Here is a 20822-nt window from a genome sequence, read left to right as displayed (position 1 = left end):
TTTTGTGATCAAAATAGCATTGTTCCTCCTGTATATAACCAAGTCTACACCACCCCTTCCCACCTTTAGGGCGCTTTGCTTCTTTAAACAGAGAAGAGAGTGGGCACCACTGACTAGGGGTCTTTTCCAATCTTACAATCAATGTGGAAGTAGAAGTATGCAAATTATAGTTCAGAAGGAGCTGGCTGTGACAAGTCTGGAGACACCCTGACTTAAAAATACAACAAAAGCTAGAGACCGAGTAGGAATACCAGGTCACACAGCCGCTCTCAATGGGGCCCAGACAAGGGCTGGTATTCTTTCAAGGTTCGAAAATGTAGTTCTTTTTCAGGTATCAAAAGTACAAAGTAAAAAATAAAAAGGAAGTCTGTTGATTTTTAAATAGTAATTTATCCGAAAAAACAAACCAAGCTGTCACTAATATCTTCTTAGTGAGGGAGCAGTTGCCGCAACTCATATGTAATACAGACTAAAGCCAATGCATTTATTTCGGAAATAATTCCTTCTTCAGGGCAAGTCTAGTCAATTGCACATAAACAACATAATGCACCAATATCAGCATAAAAATTGCACATATTTGTGAAAATAATAACGATGTCAACATACCAGTTAGTAGAGTTTCCAAAAGGATTCAACGAGAAATAAAATACAAAGAAACAATAAGTAAATTGTATTGTAGATGACAAAAACGGAAAGATATGTGAGAAACTGTGGTTACCTTGATAGCGTTGCACAGATGAGAACGTTCGTTGTCAATGCCCACAGCAGCATGGGTCGCAACGATGAGCTGTGAATACAGCGGCTATGTTGTTAAACACAATTGTATTTGTGAATGGAATCTAATGGAGGGAAAGGTCCAGTGTGAGTGAGACAGCTAACAAAGGGATTTCCAAAACGGTAGTTTGCAAATATAGCGATCGCGTCTCGTACCTCTAAGTACACGGAGCGTGTGAGAGTGTAACGCTCACCTGATTCTCGCAGAGGCGCCGGTCTTGACTGGGCGACTACCGTATCTTCAAAGGTGATGTGCAGCACCCGGTTGGCTCTTTGGGCTGGACCTCTGCGCCCTGTATGCCTGACGTGCAGAGTAAGATGTCTTAGGTAAGTGAATGCCGAGCTCTCCATCTGCCTTGGGGCAGGGTGCTGTAACCAGTTTCTTCACTGGATAGGTAGCGCAGGCCTCTTGACTTCAGAGGACTGCTGTCCGTCGTTTACTGCACGAACGGTAAGTTTCGAGTAACTCAAATGTCTTTAAAGTCTTTAATAATGATGTCTCTTGTTTTGCAGGGTTCCGGCGATGGCGGATGACGGGCTGAAGTGAGTTGAAGATGGAGCCCGTGTGATGAATAGAAGCGCCTGGAAGCACGTAAGTAAGCGCTTGTTGCCAGCTTCACGATGCGCTCTAACTGTCTTTTTATTTTGCAGGTACAAGTTCGGAGCGGCTGCAGGGTGCCGGGATACCCACTGGGTTAGATGTGGAAAGGAGTAATGGCACGTGAGTATTAAAGTTCCCCAATGTCTTTAAACGCACCTTGTTTTGTCTTTCAGATGCGGGATGCAGCGCCGAAGGCCTCCGGAGCGTGCGAAGAGTTGGTAAGCTTTTGTCTTTCAGATGCCGGAATGCAGTGTGAAGACCTCCGGAGCGCACGAAGAGTAGGTAAGCCTTTGCCTTTCAGATGCTGGAATGCCAACCTGTTCTTTCTTGTCTTTATAGGTGTTGCTGAAGACTGGATTCACGATGGTAAGCCTTTTTCCTTAGGCCCAGGACCGGATGCAGAAGACACGATGAGCGTTCTGCTGCAGAGGGTGCAGAATAACGCAAAGCAAGATTCATCCACCGGGTGTGGTTTAAATAGCCTCCTGTAGTGCTTAGGTGTCTCCTTCCACAGCCACGCCTAAGTAAGAAAAGAGTTCCTGGTAAGAAAAGAGTTCCTCTGAATCTAGGGAGTGGCTCCAGCCCCACCCAACAGGAAAAGTAGTTCCAAACAGAAGAGGATCAGAGGCTCAACTGGCAGGCAAGTAAGCAGCATGGTCTGCTGCAGGTAAATCCACCCAAGCATTATGAGCCCGGCGCTTCCAGCGCTGGGACTGGGCATATTTATGAGCCTGGTGCCACTGGCGCCAGGACTGGGTCCAAAAGGTCCCAATTGGGACTGGTTGGCACTCGGAACCTGGGTTATGGATCTGCTTCCAAGGGAGTTGGGAAAACCCTGACCTTTTGGAAGCAGAGATCATGACAGAGAGCTCCTACGTGCAGTTGCCGGGCTGAATCTCAGACTGCCGTGTTAGGCGGTTGTCAAGACTATGGCTCTTTTATATTACACGTGACCACTTGCTTCATTGAGTGACCGATAGTCACGCAACGTGGTGTAAGGCAGGTGGAAGCCTGCATAGTTAAGAGAAGTGTGTAATTTACGGGCATACCAGTATAATGTTCTGTATGAGAAATGTATTTAGCCCAAACTAAAGAAAATCACTGTAAATAATACATGGAAACGGAAAAAATACTTGGGCGTTAAAGGGACTACAATGGGGTCCGTTTTGAACAGAAAGAAAAACAACAGGACATATCAAGTTACATAAAAGGCAAAAAACAATTAGTGTAGCACAAAACATGTAGATTAACCTGAAACTCGTTTGTGGCACTCCTCTTTATGGATAATTTAGCTCTAGCTAGTGCATTAATTTGTATTAGAAAAGAAGATAGTACATGGAATCACATAAAATCAGCAATGGTTGAAAGTACGACACAACCTCGTCGCGGGTGGTGTCGCCCATTACAGGCGGCACTTTGGGTCCCAGACCAGGGTCCGGGACTTGCAGTGAGGTTGTTGTCGAGGTAACACAGGATCCATGGTGGTACAGGATATGGAAAACATGTTGGTCAATTGCGATGGAAACAGAACAGAGTCAACAACAAACTTCACGCTTGAAGTGCATTTACAGGACAATGGGATGAACAAAGATGTTTCAAATCAGACTCAAATGTAGCAGTGGTAATTAATCTCTTCATTCAAACCATTCGGGACCAGACTACAAAGTTTATCGATCCAAAATGTTTCCCTTCGCTTTAGGCGCAAGCCTAGATCTTCGTGAGGGTTATTTCTGGTTAAGACCTCCAACACCAGAAACACGATGGTTCGTTGAACAGATCTTGTACTCTTGTGTCATTTTTGAAAATACTCCAGTGTTTTCTTATTGTCTTCTTGATTTTGTTGCTTTGGATGGAGAATTTCGACACGTACACAGGTGATTTCAACTCTCTGACTGGTTTCTTTGAAGCGGATAGTAAAGTATCCCGATCTAGGCTGTTGACTCTTTGAACTGCTGAGTCCAATTCTTCTTGGTGGTAGCCTCGTTGAAGGAATTTTTCGAAGGGATTGTGTCCTCCGACGTATTCCTCATCTTAGATATCTCCTTCCAGCTCTGCTGGCCTCGGAAAATTTTTTCTCTAGAGGGCGCTGCGCGTCGACGTCCTCCGAGTCGATGTCCCTCGACAGCCGCCGCGTCGACGTCATCCTGCCTATAAAGGCCGCGCGCAGCGCCCGTTGTTCAGTTCCGTTTTTCCGCGCTTACTCAGTGCCTCGGAATACCGTTGCTCAGTTCTTGTCAGATTAATCTTATTTACCTCGAGTTATTCGATCCATACTCGATGGCTTCCTCGTCGAAACCGACAACTCCTCGATCCGGCTTCAAAAAATGCCGAGATTGTGGGAAAAAGATGTCTCTGACTGACCCTCACAGAGTTTGTCTGTGGTGTTTGGGAGCTGAACATCATTGTTCGGAGTGCGAGGACTGTATGTCCATGACAGCTAAAGCCCTGAAGGAGTGTAGGGGGAAGCTGGAGAAAGGTAAGACTTTTAAAGCTTCTTTTTCGTCGACGAAGTCGAGACATTCGTCTCCTCGTCACCATTCGCGCTCCAGGTCTCGGAGTGGGTCCCATCACTCCTCGAGATCGAAGCACTCGAAGAGGAGATGTCGAAGATCCCCTTCTCCGTCTTCCTCTTCCTCTGTTTCGCCAAAAAGAATCCCTTGCCCCACGAAACATAGTTCCCGGGCTGAATGGGAGGAATTCCGCAAAAATATGATGAGCGTCTTCGAGAAAGCGGCCTCGACCCCCTCGAAGACTGCCGAGAGCGATGCTCTGGTCGAAAGACCCGAAGGCCAAAAACGCCACGAGTCGCAGTACCCGGCGAAGGAAACCTCTCGAGCGCGTCTCGAACCCTCGAGTAGGACTACCGCCAAACCTTCCTCGAAGGTTCCGTCGACGCCGTCGACGAGGGTTCCGTCGACGCCGAGGTCGGTGTCTTCGACGCCGTTGTCGAAGGAACCTTCGACACACGGGTCTGTCGACTCGACGCCAGCTTCGACACCGGCGTCGACTCCAAGAAAAGTCACGGTCACGACACACCCAGTGACTATCCCCAGGTCCTCGATGGCGATGGCTTCGAGATTGTCGAGTAGAATCCCAATTCTGTCGAGGTCATGGAAGCCTCCGCCTTTGTTTTCGACGCCACGCTCGAAGCCTTCGGCGTCGACGACATCGACGTTTTCGAGGCCGATAATGACAAGCTCGGCACCCTCTGCCCTGGAAATGGGATTTACTCCCTTTATGAGTTCAGAACAATTGAGAACTATGTCCTCAATTTTGGAAGAGGGTGAATTGTCTGAACAGGAAGACACATTTGAGTTGCAGGGACCTGTAACCCCAATTAGAGAGGAATTTTCCTCTGAAGAACGCAGGTTAAAGGATCTTCATGATTCCTTACATGAGGCAAGTGGGTTAGACACTTCCCCTGAGGTGGAGTTTGCTAGGCCAGACCCGGGGGAGCATGCTGAAACCCCCTATAGAGCCTTAATGGCCAGGATCACAGAGTTCATGGGGTGGTCGGCACCTTCACAATCTTTCCAACAAGATGACCTCACGGATATTCTTCACAAAGGCCCACAGGAGGATCCTGTGGTGCCTTTTCATAAAGCTCTTCAGAGAAAGATCATGACAAACTGGGAAACCCCAGATGTAGTACCAGCAGTAAATAAAAAACTGTCTACTAAGTACAGGGTATCCTCTACAGACCCGGAGTTTTTGTCTAAACACCCATCCCCAGAAAGTCTGGTGGTACAGGCAGCATCCTCTACCGATGTCAAGACGGCTTATCCTACCGTCCCACAGGACAGGGACGATAAAAAATATGATGCTATGGCAAAGAAAGTCTTTTCAGCATGTAGCATGGCGTTAAAATCTGTTAATGCTACTTGCACCCTTGCTAGGTTCAGCCATACACTTTGGGAGTATGCTTCTACAGCGGCTGACTGCATCCCGGAGGGAGAAGAAAGGGATGCGTTCCTGAATATTATACAGGACGGTAAAGACGCTATGTGCGAATCCCTCCAGACGGGCATTGATTCGGCTGACAGTATCAGCAGAGCAATGGCGGCAAGTACATCAACCAGGAGATTCGCTTGGTTGGGAAAGTCTGGTTTTGCCCCAGATGTGCAAGCCAGGCTCTTGAACATGCCATTCGATGGCTCTTCTTTGTTCGGGAAAAAGGCGGATGACAGTTTATAAAAACTGCAAACTTCAAAAGCAGCAGCAAAATCCCTAGGAGCTGTAATCCGTCAAACTCCTTTTCGTCCTACAGGAACCTCTGCGAGGGGCAAGTCCTTTCGCTTCTACTTCGCATTCGGAAGAGGTAGAGGACGACCGGCTGAAAGGGGACAAAGAAGAACTACCCGAGGTGGACGGGGTAGATATTCAAAAGCCGCAGCAACAGCAGGTGCCTCTTTACCATCGGCATCTGCATCAGCCGCCCCAAAACCACTCTGAGGACTTCCCTCACAGGACACCTGTAGGAGGCAGGTTGACTCAACATCTGGCGGTATGGCAGGTTATCACGTCAGATGCTTGGGCATTGGAAACAGTTGCCCAAGGTTACTGCCTGCCTTTCCTACGTATACCTCAGAGTCATCCACCGGGGATCAGCTCTCAGAAAGCTCCAGATCCGCTCCTCTTGCAGGAAATTTTGGACCTGCTAGAGAAAGGTGCCATAGAACCGGTACCTGTAGCGGAGAGTAACAAGGGCTGGTACTCCCCTTACTTTCTCATGCCAAAGAAAGACGGAGGACTGAGACCCATCTTGGACTTGCGAGAATTGAACAAATTCCTCAGAAAAGACAAATTCAAGATGGTCACTCTTTCTCAGATCCTCCAGGCCCTTCAGTTCCAGGACTGGTTGGTATCTCTGGACCTTCAGGACGCTTATTTCCATGTGCCTATCCATCTCAAACTCAGGAAATACCTGAGGTTCGCAATTGGCAACTCTCACTATCAATTTCAAGTGCTGCCATTTGGGCTGACCTCCGCCCCGAGGGTCTTCACCAAGTTAATGTTGGTAGTGGTAGCAAGTCTAAGGAGGGAAGGGATTCACGTCTACCCCTACCTGGACGATTGGTTGATCAGGGCTGTTTCTTCAGAACAAGCTCAGATCCAACTAAATCACGTCTGCCACTCCCTTCACAGACTGGGCTTCTCCCTCAATTTAAAGAAGTCACAAATGATACCATCGCAGAGACACCAGTTCATAGGAGCGATCCTGGACACTTCCCTGGGAAAAGCCTCTCCACCAGAGGTGAGGGCTCAAGATATTCTACAGATGGTTACCAAGTTTCAACATGCCCAACGTCTCCCAGCCTTCGACTTTTTGAGGTTGCTAGGCCTCATGGCATCCTGCATTTTCCTAGTGCCAGAGGCTCGCCTAAGAATGAGATCCCTCCAGTGGGCACTGAGGACTCAGTGGTCACAATTCTCAGGGAGAATGACAGATCTTCTTCAGGTTCCCGACAGAGTAGCTCGAGACCTTCAGTGGTGGGCCTGTCAGGAGAACATTCTGAAAGGAGAACATTTTTTGGCAACCCTGGCTGGAGATAACAGTAGTCATGGATGCCTCACTCACGGGGTGGGGAGCCCACGCCAACGACTTGACCATCAGCGGTCGTTGGTTTCCATCGGAGTCCAGACTACATATCAACCTGTTAGAGCTGAGAGCCATCAGACTTGCGCTGAAGGCGTTCCTGCCAGCTGTACAAGGGAAAAACGTCCTGATAATGACGGACAACACAGTGGCCATGCATTACCTCAACAAAAGAGGAGGCATAGGATCACTACCCCTGTGCAGAGAGGCGATGCAGCTCTGGTTTTGGGCAATCCAAGAAGGAATCTCTCTATCGGCAGTTCACCTAGCCGGAGAGAAGAACTTGACAGCGGACGCTCTGAGCAGGCAGAGCATAGTCTCCCACGAGTGGGAACTAGCTCAGGAAGTCCTTCAAGAGATCTTCGCCCTTTGGGGAACCCCTCAGGTGGATCTGTTCGCCACCAGCGTCAACACGAAATGCGATCTGTTCTGCTCAAGGGAATTTCCCCCGAGAGGAGCTCTGGGAGACGCGTTCATAGTGGACTGGGAGTTTCAGCTTCTGTACGCGTTCCCACCGGTCCCTGTCATTCCTCAAATGATCAGGAGGTTGAGAAGATTCCGGAGAACCGTGATCCTAATTGTCCCGGATTGGGCCAGGAGAACGTGGTACCCGGACCTTCTAGACTTGTCCATCTGCCCTCCAATTCGACTTCCACTCAGAGAGAACCTACTCTCACAGAAGGGAGGTCAGGTTCTCCATCCAGACATCAAAACCCTCAACCTTCACGCTTGGCTTCTGAAAGGTTGAGGTACAAGGATTGGGACCTCCCTGATGATGTTATGGAGGTGTTGCTTTCGGCAAGGAGGCCAGCAACAAAGTCTTTATACCGCTGCCGTTGGAACAGATTTTGCAGCTGGTGTAGAGAACAGAATATCGACCCTTTTTCATGTGGTACACCAATGGTTTTGTCCTTTCTTCTATATTTGGCGAATTCAGGCCTTCAAGTTGGCACCATTAAGGGCTATCTCGCAGCGCTATCCATCTTTAAGCGCACTGCGGAAGAACCATCCTATTTCAAATTACCCTTGGTAATACAGTTTCTAAAGGGGTTAACTAATGTTTATCCCCAAGACCATTCCAAGTTCCCCTATGGGATTTAAACTTAGTACTAACTTTCCTGATGGGCACACCTTTCAAACCTCTCCATTCTTGTTCGTTAAGATTCCTTACCCTTAAAACTGTTTTATTAATAGCACTTACATCTGCTAGAAGGGTGAGTGAAATACAAGCTCTTTCTTGTAAACCCCCTCACACAATATTTCACAAAGACAAAGTTGTCCTGCAAGTGAAGCCGAATTTCCTCCCAAAGGTGGTTTTGGAATTCCATATCACTCAGAAGATTACCCTACCATCTTTCTATCCTCCTCTTCATCCGGGGAAAGAGGAAGAGAGGTTACACAGGCTAGACCCTAGAAGGGCTTTAAGTTTTTACATCAGTAGACTAGCCAGGATAAGACAGGCAGACCAGCTGTTTGTAGGTTACACAGGTCACAAGCTGGGGTTACCAATAACTAAGCAGACCATTTCCAGATGGATCATTCTAGCCATTCTGGAATGTTATAAACTGGCAGGGAAAGAGCCCCCTCAAAACCTTAGGGCTCATTCGACCAGAGGTATTGCAGCTTCATCGGCCCTCAAAAGAGGTGTGCCGGTTAAAGACATCTGTGCGGCCGCTACATGGTCTGTCCATACCTTTACACGATTTTACAACTTGGATTCCTCCTCCAGTCAAGAGACTAGGTTTGGAAGGGCTGTACTGCATTCTATTCATCAATAGAAGACAGCATGAAGTCAGTACTCCCTCCTCCAATAATAGAATACTGCTATGGGAGCCTATCTAAGATGAGGAATACGTCGGAGGACACAATCCCTTCGAAGAACAAGTTACTCCTTACCTTGTAACGTTCTTTCGACGGGATGTTCCTCCGACGTATTCCTCATCGACCCTCCCATCCATCCCCGCAGTTCTACTTCCCTTGTTGTTGCAGCTTACTCTCCTTCAGGGTGATTAGTCTAGTCCAGAAAGAATTATTGTGGGCTACAAAACGGAACTGAGCAACGGACGCTGCGCGCAGCCTTTATAGGCAGGATGACGTCGACGTCGATACGGCGGCTGTCGAGGGACATCGACTCGGAGGACGTCGACGCGCAGCGCCCTCTAGAGAAAAATTTTTCCGAGGCCAGCAGAGCTGGAAGGAGATATCTAAGATGAGGAATACGTCGGAGGAACATCCCGTCAAAAGAACGTTACAAGGTAAGAAGTAACTTGTTCTTCTTTCATTACAAGTTGTTGTGCAATGCAGTCTTCAGGATCACTAACGATCCTCTTTACCCGTAGAAGTTGGCTAAACGGAAGATTCCTGAGTAAACTCGGTTGATGGCAGCTCAGGCGGTGCAACAGGTTGTTGCGATCGGTAGGTTTCCGGAATAGGGAGGTACTGTAGCTGTTGTCTTCCATTACTATCTGTATATCGAGAAAAGTGATCTTGTCATGTGATGACTCTCTGGTAAACTGCACTCGTGGGTCAATGCTGTTGATGTACTCGAAAAAGTCATCAAATCGTTGCTCTGTGCCCGTCCAAACACCGAAAATATCGTCTATATATCGAGTCCACATGTGGATGTCTCTCTTCCATTCTTGTTTGGTCAATATATGGTCCATCTCGAATTTGAGCATAAAACAATTGGCGTATGTAGGTGCCATGGTGGCGCCCATAGAGGTACCTGAGGTTTGTAAGTAGAACTGGTTGCAATATTGGAAATAAGAGTTTTCAGAAATAAACTGTAACAGAGTCAGAATGAATTCTTTTTGGGCACGCACATCTGGTGATTGGAGTAACAACCATTCAACAGCTTCAATTCCGAGGTCGTGTGGTATGGAGGTGTATAGACTCTTAACATCTATGGTAAACATCAGTTGGTTTTGTTGAGGAGTGGTAGAGTTAAGTTTCTGAAGAAAATGAGTTGTGTGTCTGGTGCCGTGCGCAGAAGATCAACCCTCTACGGATTACGGCCCCTCAAGTGTACTTGCTGTCGCTGGCCAAGGCGGGGCTGGCACATGTATCCATCAAAATTAATCTGGCGGCTATCTCCTGCTACACCAGAACTCTGGGGCGGTCGTCGCTGTGGTCGCACCGCCTGGTGAAGGAGTTCGTAAAAGGACTGTTCTGCTTGTTCCTGCCGGTGAAGGCTCCGGCCCTGGCCCCGGCGTGGGAGCTCAATGTGGTGCTGACCTGGCTCATGGGCCCTCCATTCGAGCCTTTGCATTCAGCGCTGCTGAAGTTCCTATCGTGGAAGACAGCGTTTCTTGTGGCCATCACCTCCGCACGACGAGTGGGAGAGATCCAGGCTCTCTCCTGTAAAACTACATATCTGATCTTCCACGAGACGAGGGTAGTGCTGAGGATGCACCCCTCCTTCATGCTCAAGGTGCCGTTGGACTACCATCTCAACGTGCCCTTGGTATTACCCGTTTTCTTCCTGTCGCCTTTGTCGCCGGCTGAGAGGACTTTACACTCGCTGGATGTGGCTAGAGCGCTGAAGTTCTACGTGGACCGCACAAAGAGTTTTCGGAAGACATCACAGCTGTTTGTGAACTTTGTTGCTGTGAATCAAGGGGAGGCCCTCTCCAAGGCTTCTATTTCCAGGTGGCTCTCTGGCTGCATCATGCACTGTCACCGGTTGGCAAACCAACCGTTGCCCGGCCGTCCGAGAGCCCATTCGACCAGAGCAATCGCTGCTACTACGGCGTTCCTGTCTGGTGTACCCCTGCTGGACATCTGCAGGGCTGCTACGTGGAGGTCGACTCACACCTTCATGAAATTCTACCCCGTCAACTGGGATTCCAGGGAGGAGTCCAGAGTCGGCCAGACAGTGCTGCGCAACCTGTTCGCTTGAAGGTGATCCTGGTGAGGAGATAAGAGATGCTTAATGTTGAATTGTTGGAATGCTTAATGTTGAGCCTTTCCACCTCCCGTGGTTGAGCATGTGAATCCATGCCAGACCCCATGCTGGAGAAGGAACAAGTTACTTACCTTTAACTGTTGTTCTCCAGCATGGGTCTGGCATGGATTCACATGCAAACCCTCCCTCCGACCCCTCTGCGGCTCTTCTCTTGGTCCTACTGCCACTTTACGTGCTACCAAATCTGAAGATGGCTGCCTGAGGAGGGTTTTAGGTAGAGGGCATTCATTGGTTGAGGGCAGTATGACCCAGAGACCAGTGATTGGTTATTAAGAGAAAGACAGTTCAGAAACGAAACTGAAACTGATTTTTTTTCTTTTACCGAGGATTCCCAGACTGGCGACGGGGAATATTCATGAGCATGTGAATCCATGCCAGACCCATGCTGGAGGACAACAGTTACAGGTAAGTAACTTGTTCCTTCCCTTTCATACAGTGCTCCATTGCTTGCCTGCTAGGTGTGTGTACTATCTAAATCGCATCCATACTTGCATGCAGTGAAGAGCTGTTTTTTTTTATATATATCTAAGGGAGACCGATGAGAGAACGGGTCCCATCCAAATAAATATATTTTTCAGAGGTGTAAAATGTAAAAGAACACACATGCTTGCTTTGCCTAACGTGTCTTGAATGGGCCATCCTGTGTCGATAAGGTCTAAGCGTCCAAGTAATGCACTATTGGGACCCGCCCAACCTGAGCTCAGTAACCATTGATCTGCTGCCTCAAATGGGTGGCTGTTTTGTTATTGATCTTTCACTAGAAAAGTGAAGGGGGGTTAATGGGGTTGAAAGCTAAGTGACATTTTTCATTAAAGGATGCAATCAAAAATGCTACTAATCTTAGGCGATTGGCTTTACATTGTTGCAATAAGGGCTTCCATTTTTCCTATTTGTCTCTTGAGTTTAGGGTTTTGGACTAGTCAACGAGTGAACATGGCATATTACAGCTGCGGTGGGCTTTTCCGTCTAATTAAGAACTTGAGCCTTGTTGTGCCCCAAAGCTGGAGATAAATCAAGGACAAAACAGAGTCTCATGGAATGAAGATAAAACTGAATAAAGATCTTATCTCCTCCTTTGGGGCTTTGCATGGGGACAGAGGGTTGGGAGAAGCCTCCTAGGTCACAGTTCTTAACTCCTTTGTGTTTAGAAGCACATGTACCTTTTAAGTCCCATTATAAGCACAGGCATATGTTTGATCCACTAGAAAAAAAACTAGACTTAAGGTAAGCAATTATGAGCATAGTGAATACGGGCAAGGTCTCTTACCTTTTTAGAAATTAGAAAATAGTCACTTTGGCCCAACAGGATGCAGAATTTTTCCCTCTTGTTTGCAGAAGTATCAACTGCAGGGATAACTAAACATCAATTTTCGGCAGGGGAAATTGAATTTGCCATTTGAAATAGATTACATAGTTTATTTGATTAATAAATCCAGTCAGGCACCGGGCCCATACAAGATTTCAAATTTCATATTATAGATGCATCCTCGTTTGTGGAAAAACATGTTGTGATATTTTTGTGTAGTCTTGAACACCAAGCAGGTTTGTGTCTCTTGGAAGTCTGCAATTATTATTCCTATTTTGAAAAAGGTGATCGAAATTGCTCAAAAAACTATCAACCCATCGCCTTACTTGACGTCCCGGGTATGATCTTTGCGTCTTTAATTTTATTGAAGGAATGAATGGGTGAAAGCATTTGATGTACAACAGACAGGATTTGAAAGGGGGCCGGCACAAGCCTAAATGGTTATTTTTTGAATGTTTTTAAAAAAAGAGCCTTGAATGCTGGCACCATAACTTACCTTGCTTTTATAGATTTTGCCCAGGCCTTTGACATTATAGGCCTAGAGCTCTTGTGGAGTAAACTACGAGCGTGGAACTGCCGGGTTATCTTTTAGATATTTTAGTGGATCTCCATTTTTGCACGTTCTTGAGTGTGGTTAACTCAACAGGGGAAGCTTTCTAAATACATTGAAACATTTAGAGGAATAAAACAGTGTTGTATTTTAGATTTAAGAGACTTGGCGAAAGTACACGCTTTGCTGCTGTGGATAAATGGCTGCCCGGTCCAGCGGTTTTTATACGCTAACGATTTAGTCCTCCTGAACCGCACACCCATTGGGCTTCAAAGACAGTTGGATGTGTTAAGTAGGATGCACGATGCCGGTAGCCTCAGTTCCGTTTTTTCTGCGAACGTGTTCGCTTCGGAGATCTCAGTGCGCCTCGACTCTTCTGAGTTCTGTTCTTTCGGTTCCCCGAACCTGTTCGTTTGTGATATCCATGATGTCCTCGTCTTCTTCTACCCGGCAGCCGGGTTTTAAGAAGTGTCGGGAATGCGGGTCCAAAATGTCGTTGACGGATTCGCACGTCTCTTGCCTCTGGTGCCTCGGTGGGGACCACGACACAGATGACTGTGTGGACTGCCAGTCGCTTACTTCGAAGGCCTTGCGGGAGCGTAAGCAGAAGCTTTCTGTAGGTAAGGTGGCCAAGCCCCGGAAGTCGAAGTCCACCGGCCTTTCGACTGACGATTCGAGGGGCAACTCTCCGCATCATCGTTGTTGTCGGTCCGGGGGGGTCTCGGTCCCAGAATAGGTCCCGCCATTTCTCTGCCTCTTCGAGGCACTCACGGAAGCGCCTTCACCAGTCGGCTTCCCTGTCCTCGTCCGAGGACTCCGCCCGTCGGCGGGTTGCTTGTCCCAACAAGCATTCCACTCCTGCTGAATGGGATTCCTTTCGGCAGGAGATGATGGCGATTTTTCAGTCGCAGGACTCCGGTCCGTCCGCGCCATTGAAGACGCAGGCCATGACCGTGCTAGAGACACCACTCGCACGCCTTCTGGCTCGAGTGGTCGTCGCGATCACCGGGCGCCTTCGAGGTCCCGGTCAGACAAGATTGGTTGCTCTAGACATGCCCTCGAGACCGTCAGAGCCTTTGAAGTCTTTGAAGAAGACATCAACGCCTGCTGCGCCGAGGGACTCTCGAGACTCTGCCTCCGAGGAAGCCGTCGACGCCATCGGCGCACAGGCTGTCGAAGAACACGCTCGGGGCTCTGCCTTCGAGGTCTGTGTCGAAGCTTTCGGCACCACGCTCGACGCCGATTCCATCGACGCCTTTCGAGGCTGTTTTGTCAGAGGTACCCCGTGGCACGGTGGAACCCCCTAGAAAGGCTCTGACCAAGGGTAAAAATGTCTTGGTCCCTTTTTCTGTGCCCTCATTCCAGCCTCTGGATTAAATTTCTGATGTGGATGAAGGGTCTGAGGAAGGTATGGTTCCTGAAGAGGTACCTGATGAGATTTTGTCTGGACGTAGCCAGATTGAAGACCTGCGGCAGTCGTTGCACGACGCCACTGGTCTGAACACCTCTCCGGAGGTGGAGTTCTGTAGGCCTGAGCCTGGCACCCATGCCGAGTCCTCGAACAAGCGCCTTATGTCGAGGGTAACGGAATACTTGGGGTGGTCTGCGCCACCAGTGGATTTTCTGCAGGATGACCTGACGGATATCCTTGACCATGGTCCACCAACTGACCCGGTACTGCCATTCCATATGGCCTTGCAAAGAAGGGTGGCGGCGGCTTGGACTGCCCCGGAGAGTCTCCCGGCAGTGAGCAAGTCTTTGCCGTGAAAATACCGTCCAGCCAGTAGCGACCCCTGCTACTTGACCACGCACCCCACTCCGGAGAGTTTGGTGGTGCAGGCGGCTACGGCCCCAGCAAAGCAGCCGTCGTACTCTACCATCCCTCCTGATAGGGATGACAAGTGTTTTGATGGTTGGGCGAAGAAAGTGTTTTCTTCAGGGGTATGGCTTTTCAGGCAGCCAACTCCGTGTGTGCCTTGTCACGTTTCACGCACACTCTGTGGAACTGTACCTCGTTAGTGGCTGATCATATTCCCAAAGGGGAGGAACGGGATGGTTTTCTTGCCATGGTGCAGGATGGCAAGGATGCCATGTGTGAGTCCGTTCAGTCGGGTCTGGACATGGCAGATTGTGTCAGCCGGTCCATGGCGGCGAGCACCGTTATACGCAGGTTTGCATGGTTGCGGAAGTCAGGGTTTGCTCCTTATGTGCAAGCCCGGCTCCTCAACATGCCCTTTGATGGTGAACATCTTTTTGGCAGCAAGGCTGACGCGAGCCTTGAGAGGTTTCAGACCTCCAAAGCTGCAGCGAAGTTGTTGAGCGCTGCAGTTTGCCAACCTCCGCCTTTTTGTCCTAGGGGCCTGCAATGGAGGGGAGGTACCTTTTGATAGTACTCTTCCTTTAGTAGATCGAGAGGAGCTGCAAGTCAAAGGGCCCACGGTAGGAGTGCCAGAGGTGGAAAACAGGGTACTCGAAGTGCCAAGGCCGCTCAGGCAGTTGCCTCTTTAACCTCAGGCAATACCGCAGCCACTTCAGCTCAGTCATGAGGCCATGTCCCATGGTTCGCCCGTTGGGGGAAGGCTGGCGCAGCATCTTGTAGAATGGCGTGCCATTACTTCAGATGTGTGGGTTCTGGAGATCATAGCCCACGGCTACTGTGTTCCTTTCCGGCAGAGGCCTCACGACAATCCACCAGGGAATCCCTCTTTGAAGAGTCCGGATCCGCTCCTTGCGCAGGAAATTCAGTCCCTGCTGGAGAGAGGCGCCATAGAACTGGTGCCTGTAGCGGAGAGGAACAAGGGATGGTATTCCCCTTATTTTTTTATTTCGAAGAAAGACGGGGGATTGAGACCCATCATGGACTTGCGCTGTTTGAACAAGCTCCTCAGGAAGGACAAGTTCAAGATGGTTACTCTCTCTCAAGTCCTCCAGGCCCTTCAACTTCAGGACTGGTTGGTGTCTCTCGACCTCAAGGACTCTTACTTTCATGGGCCGATCCATCCCAAGCACAAGAAGTACCTTAGGTTCGCGGTTGGCGACTCGCACTTTCAGTTTCGGGTCCTGCCGTTCGGATTGACCTCCGCGCCGAGGGTTTTCACCAAGCTCATGGTGGTGGTGGCAGCGTATCTCAGGAAAGGGGGAATTCACGTCTACCCCTACCTGGACGATTGGTTGATCAGGGCGCGCTCTCCCGAGCAAGTGTCACCTGCCACTCCCTTCACAAGCTGGGCTTCTCCCTCAATTTAAAGACGTCCCACTTGATGCCAACTCAGCGGCTCCAGTGCACCGGAGCAGTGCTCGACACATCCCGGGGGCAGTGTTTTCCTCCCCAGGTGAGGGCTCTTCACATTCAGCAGATGGTACACAAGTTTCAATGTGCCCAGAGTCTCCCGGCGTTCGAGTTCTTGAGGTTGCTCGGCCTCATGGCATCCTGCATTCTTCTGGTGCCAGAGGCCCGGTTGCGGATGAGCTCGCTGCAATGGGCTCTCAAGATGCAGTGGTCACAGTCCTCCAGCAGGAGGTCGGACCCCTTTCAGGTGCTGCCTTCTGTCGCTCAGGACCTTCTGTGGTGGGCCGATGAAGGCACTCTGATGAAGGGGGCTCCATTTTGGCTACCCTGGCCGGAGGTGATGATCGTGACGGACACATCCCTCACGGGTTTGGGAGCTCATGCCAACGAGTTGACAGTCAGCGGTCGTTGGTCTACGTCGGAGTCCAGACTCAATATCAATCTTTTGGAGCTGAGGGCCGTCATGCTTGCCCTGAAGGCTTTTCTGCCGACTGTGCAAGGAAAGAATGTCCTGATTCTGACGGACAACATGGTGGCCATGCACTACCTCAACTAAAAGGGGGGGCAGGGTAACTTCTTCTGTGCAGGGAGGCGATACAGCTCTGGGCCATCCAGCAGGGAATTTCAATCTCGGCAGTTCATCTGGCCGGAGACGAAAACGAGACGGCGGACGCTCTGAGCAGGCAGAGCGCAATCTCTCACGAGTGGGAGTTCGCTCGGGAGATTCTTCTGGAGATCTTTGCCCTTTGGGGGACCCCTCAAGTGGATCTTTTCACCTCCAGTGTCAACCGGAAGTGCGAAAGGTTCTGCTTGCAGGAATTTCCTCCAAGAGGAGCCTTAGGAGACGCTTTCGTGGTGGAGTGGTCCTTCCCACTGCTGTACGCGTTTCCTCCAGTCCCCGTCATACCGCAAGTGTTGCAGAGATTACGGAGATTCGGTTCCCAGATGATCCTCATTTCTCTGGCATGGACCCGGAGGACGTGGTACCCGGACCTTCTCGACTTGTCCATCTGCCCTCCACTTCGTCTTCCCTACCGAGACGATCTGCTCTCACGGGAGGGCGGTCAGGTTCTCCATCCAGGAGTCAGATCCCTCAACCTTCACGCTTGGCTTCTGAAAGGTTGAGGTGTAAGGATTGGGACCTCCCTGAAGACGTGATGGAGGTGTTGCTTTCGGCCAGACGGCCGGCAACAAAGTCCCTGTAACGTTGGCGTTGGAGAAAGTTCTACGACTGGTGCAGGGTTAAGAATGTGGATCCTTTTTCATATGACATTCCTGTGGTTCTGTCTTTTTTGCTTTCTTTAGCCCACAAGGGCTTGTAAGTGGGTACCATTAAAGGTTACCTGGCGGCGCTGTCCATATTTAAGCACTCGTCTGAGGAGTGTTCTTATTTTAAAATCCCTTTAATTTCTCAGTTTCTGAAAGGGCTCACTAATGTGTTCCCTCCATCACCTTTCCAGGTGCCCGGTTGGGATTTGAACCTTGTTCTCAAGTTTCTAATGGGTGCTCCATTTGAGCCTTTACATTCTTGTCCTTTGAGACTGTTAACCCTGAAAACGGTATTTTTAGTTGCAGTCATTTCTGCTCGCAGAGTGAGTGAGTTACAGGCACTTTCAGTTGAGCCACCCTTCACTGTGTTTCAGAAGGACAGGGTTGTCCTTAGAGTTCATCCTTCCTTTCTTCCGAAAGTGGTGTCTGAATTTAATTTAAGCCAGAAGGTCATTCTTCTGGCATTTTATCCTCCTCTGCATCCTGGTAAGGACGAGGAGAGGCTCCATAGGTTAGATCCTAGGAGAGCTTTAAGTTTCTACATTTCACGCATGTCCCGGGTCAGGGTGGATGATCAACTCTTTATAGGTTACGCTGGAAGGCGTTTGGGACAATCTGTTACTAAGCAGACTTTGTCTAGATTGATTATCTTGGCAATTTCTGAATGTTACCTCTTGGCGGGTAAGGACCCTCCGGTAGTCTTACGGGCCCATTCTACTAGGGGTATGGCTGCCCCTACTGCCCTGCAGTGGGGTGTTCCTATTCATAACATCTGTGAAGCAGCCACTTGGGCTTCGGTCCATACTTTTGTACGACATTACTCCCTAGATTCTATCCATGGGCAGGACCTGGCCTTTGTCAAGGTGGTCCTTTACTCTGCAATTTGATTGGGCATTCTAAATTTCTTTATTCTAAATTATTTTTCCCTCCTCCATACGTTGGTACTGCTTTGGGAGTCGTGTCATAGGTATGGAATACGTCGGAGGACCCAATCCCCTCGAAGAACAAGTTACTCTCTTAGCTGGTAACGTTCTTTCGATGGGATGGTCCAACAACGTATTCCATATCGCTCCCTCCCTGCCTACCCCGCTACAGAATTTCTTATGCGATTGCAGCTTACGTTTCCGCAAGGCTTTTGTGGTCATACTGGCAGAAGATTGGTGCCACAAGTTCTGGGGGAAAAAACTACAACTGAGGCTACGGGCGTCGTGCGTCCTACTTCTAACATCCGGTGACGTCTGCTCGACAGAGGCCCTCTAGGACAGCGTATCGATGTCATCGACGCAGGACTCAGACGTCGAAAGATTTCCCGAAGCAGCACAGCTGTGGAGATTACTGTCATAGATATGGAATAAGTCGTCAGACCATCCGATCGAAAGAACGTTACCAGGTAAGAGAGTAACTTGTTCTTCAACTTGCTCCCTACTCGGGAGGTTTTAGGTATGTGAGCTAAACTCAGTAAAAGTCTAGTATATTGTAGGTTCTGACAAACTCTGCCAGAGTTGGAAACTTTAAAACATTAATTGTTAATGTACCTGATCCTGGCGAAGCAAAGAGGACTATTTTTAGATGGGTTTTTAAAACATTGAGTACACGCACAAGAGGAGCGAGGTTTTTAAAACATTGAGTACACGCACAAGAGGAGCGGTGGGCTTTTCTGATTAGTGGGTAGCATGTTGCATTAACTTTGGCTATAGTCGGATTTTTAAAACATTTGAATTTGTAAATTTAAAACTTTGATAATATGTAATGTATTAAATGAAGATTGTACTTGACATGGTGACATTTTTCTGTTTGTAAAATCGTAACATTTTAGCAGAGTGTATTTATGATGATGATGATATTGACATTGTATTAAGGATTTTTTCGTTTTATTCTTTGTATGCGTTTAGCGAGAGATTTTTTTTAAAAAGGCTTCCACCTTTTTGTGTAATAGGTTATCAGTCAAGTTTGAAGGAAGTTGCACTTACATTAACTGACCCATATGTGTATACTGAAGCTACCTATACTTTCATTAGCACTAAATAAATGGGATAATTCATAAACATAAAAAATGAAGAACGGAAGTTGATTGATTTAACAACCACAATTACCACTTGATTCTAACTCTTTGCTTTCCCCAGGTATGGCCGGCACAATCTATTTCCTGGCGGACATGCTCGAGCCAAACAAAGCCAAGTTCCCAGCATTTGAAATGTGACAGGCGAAGGAAAATAAGTCATGTTGGCTCTATGCATCCAACCTTCATAAAAAGCACTGACGTTCAAATGACGAATGTTCCGCCCGCCCGTTACCAGTTGTGACCCCTGGTTGCTTGGGACTTTGATGCCTCGCATTTTTTTTTTATTGTTTGCCTGTTGGGACGAGATGGGTCCTATTACTGGAATGTACAGCTTCCTGTGTGCTTAGCTTAGCAACTGTTGTGTTCGATATGGGTTAACTAACCACATTTTTGAGCTGACTATTGATTATTCGGGCGGGTGAACTGCCAGGCAAGGCAAACTGATCTTTTTAGCAACTTACATATAACGATACCAAGAGATGATACATGAACTGAATTGTAACTCACAAGTGACTTGTTCTTAGCCCTCCTTGATGCATCACCATATAGTGATGACTTCCTGCAGACTTTAAGCTGCTGGGTGTCTTTAACATATGGGGCAGCAGGGAAGACAGTTTATGTATTTCAGAATTTCAAAACTCTCCTCCCAATCCGTTCTGGTCATTCCTTAAGAGGCAGCCTTGATAGCACCAGCATCCATAGAGCTACAAATCTGAAGTCGATGTTTGGACTATATCTTTCATTTTACCAGGGAGAGTAATTGGCACAAACTGCTCGTTTGTTTTAAAACAGGATTAGCACTTGTTTCCCTTCGCACTGACGAGAAAGTCTGAAAACTGATTTGTAAAAAGGATGTATCTAAAAATATGTTATAAAACGCTGTTAAGCTTGGTGTAAACGGCTGTTCGAACTGGTTAAGTGAAGGCTAAATTGTGCGAGTCATTTTTCAGTATGAAAGGTTCTTTTCCACTTTTTGTCATGTCTTAAATATTGGAATTGGTACTAGCAAGCTAGATGTTTTGAGCTCATTGTCCGCCTCCAACATAAAACTCTAGAAAGACATTGGGCCTCATTACAAGTGGGCGATATTCCGGCAGTAAATCCACTCTAATACCACCCAACAGAATTACTGTTACTTCTACTTGGTCTGACGGAATTACTGCTGGATTGCAACTGGCGGTGGCAGAGTAAATTCCCATTTTTTCAGAGGCCATCGGACAATATGGGGCTTTTTTGGTGGAATTACTGCTGCAGTAATTCCACCGATTTTGGTGATTTTTCGGCGGACAGTGGGATGATTTACCTTCAGTATGATGCTGCGGGTAAATCACCCACTCCAGGGTCATACTCGTAGTACGGCGGTGTGGGAAAAGTGGCAGTAATTCTGTTACCTCCAATTTTTCCCTGCACC

The 20822-nt window shown here is 48.3% G+C and overlaps 1 protein-coding gene across 3 annotated transcripts in view; it reads left to right on the top strand.

Moving 5' to 3' along the window:
• Nucleotides 1-20309, top strand: part of LANCL1 (LanC like glutathione S-transferase 1) — a 675259-nt gene extending 654950 nt beyond the window's left edge. For all 3 annotated transcript variants that reach the window (XM_069615910.1, XM_069615911.1, XM_069615909.1), the window contains one exon: nucleotides 19473-20309. In XM_069615910.1, coding sequence (XP_069472011.1) covers nucleotides 19473-19549 — 77 coding nt within the window. In that variant the 3' untranslated portion in view covers nucleotides 19550-20309. The remainder of the gene's footprint in view (nucleotides 1-19472) is intronic.
• The last annotated feature ends 513 nt before the right edge of the window (nucleotides 20310-20822 follow it).

The sequence above is a fragment of the Ambystoma mexicanum genome, chromosome 9 (assembly GCF_040938575.1).
Source record: "Ambystoma mexicanum isolate Mex_15411 chromosome 9, UKY_AmexF1_1, whole genome shotgun sequence".
Taxonomy (NCBI): domain Eukaryota; kingdom Metazoa; phylum Chordata; class Amphibia; order Caudata; family Ambystomatidae; genus Ambystoma; species Ambystoma mexicanum.
The sequence above is the reverse complement of the archived record's forward strand: the minus strand, read 5'-3'. Positions and strand labels throughout refer to the sequence as shown.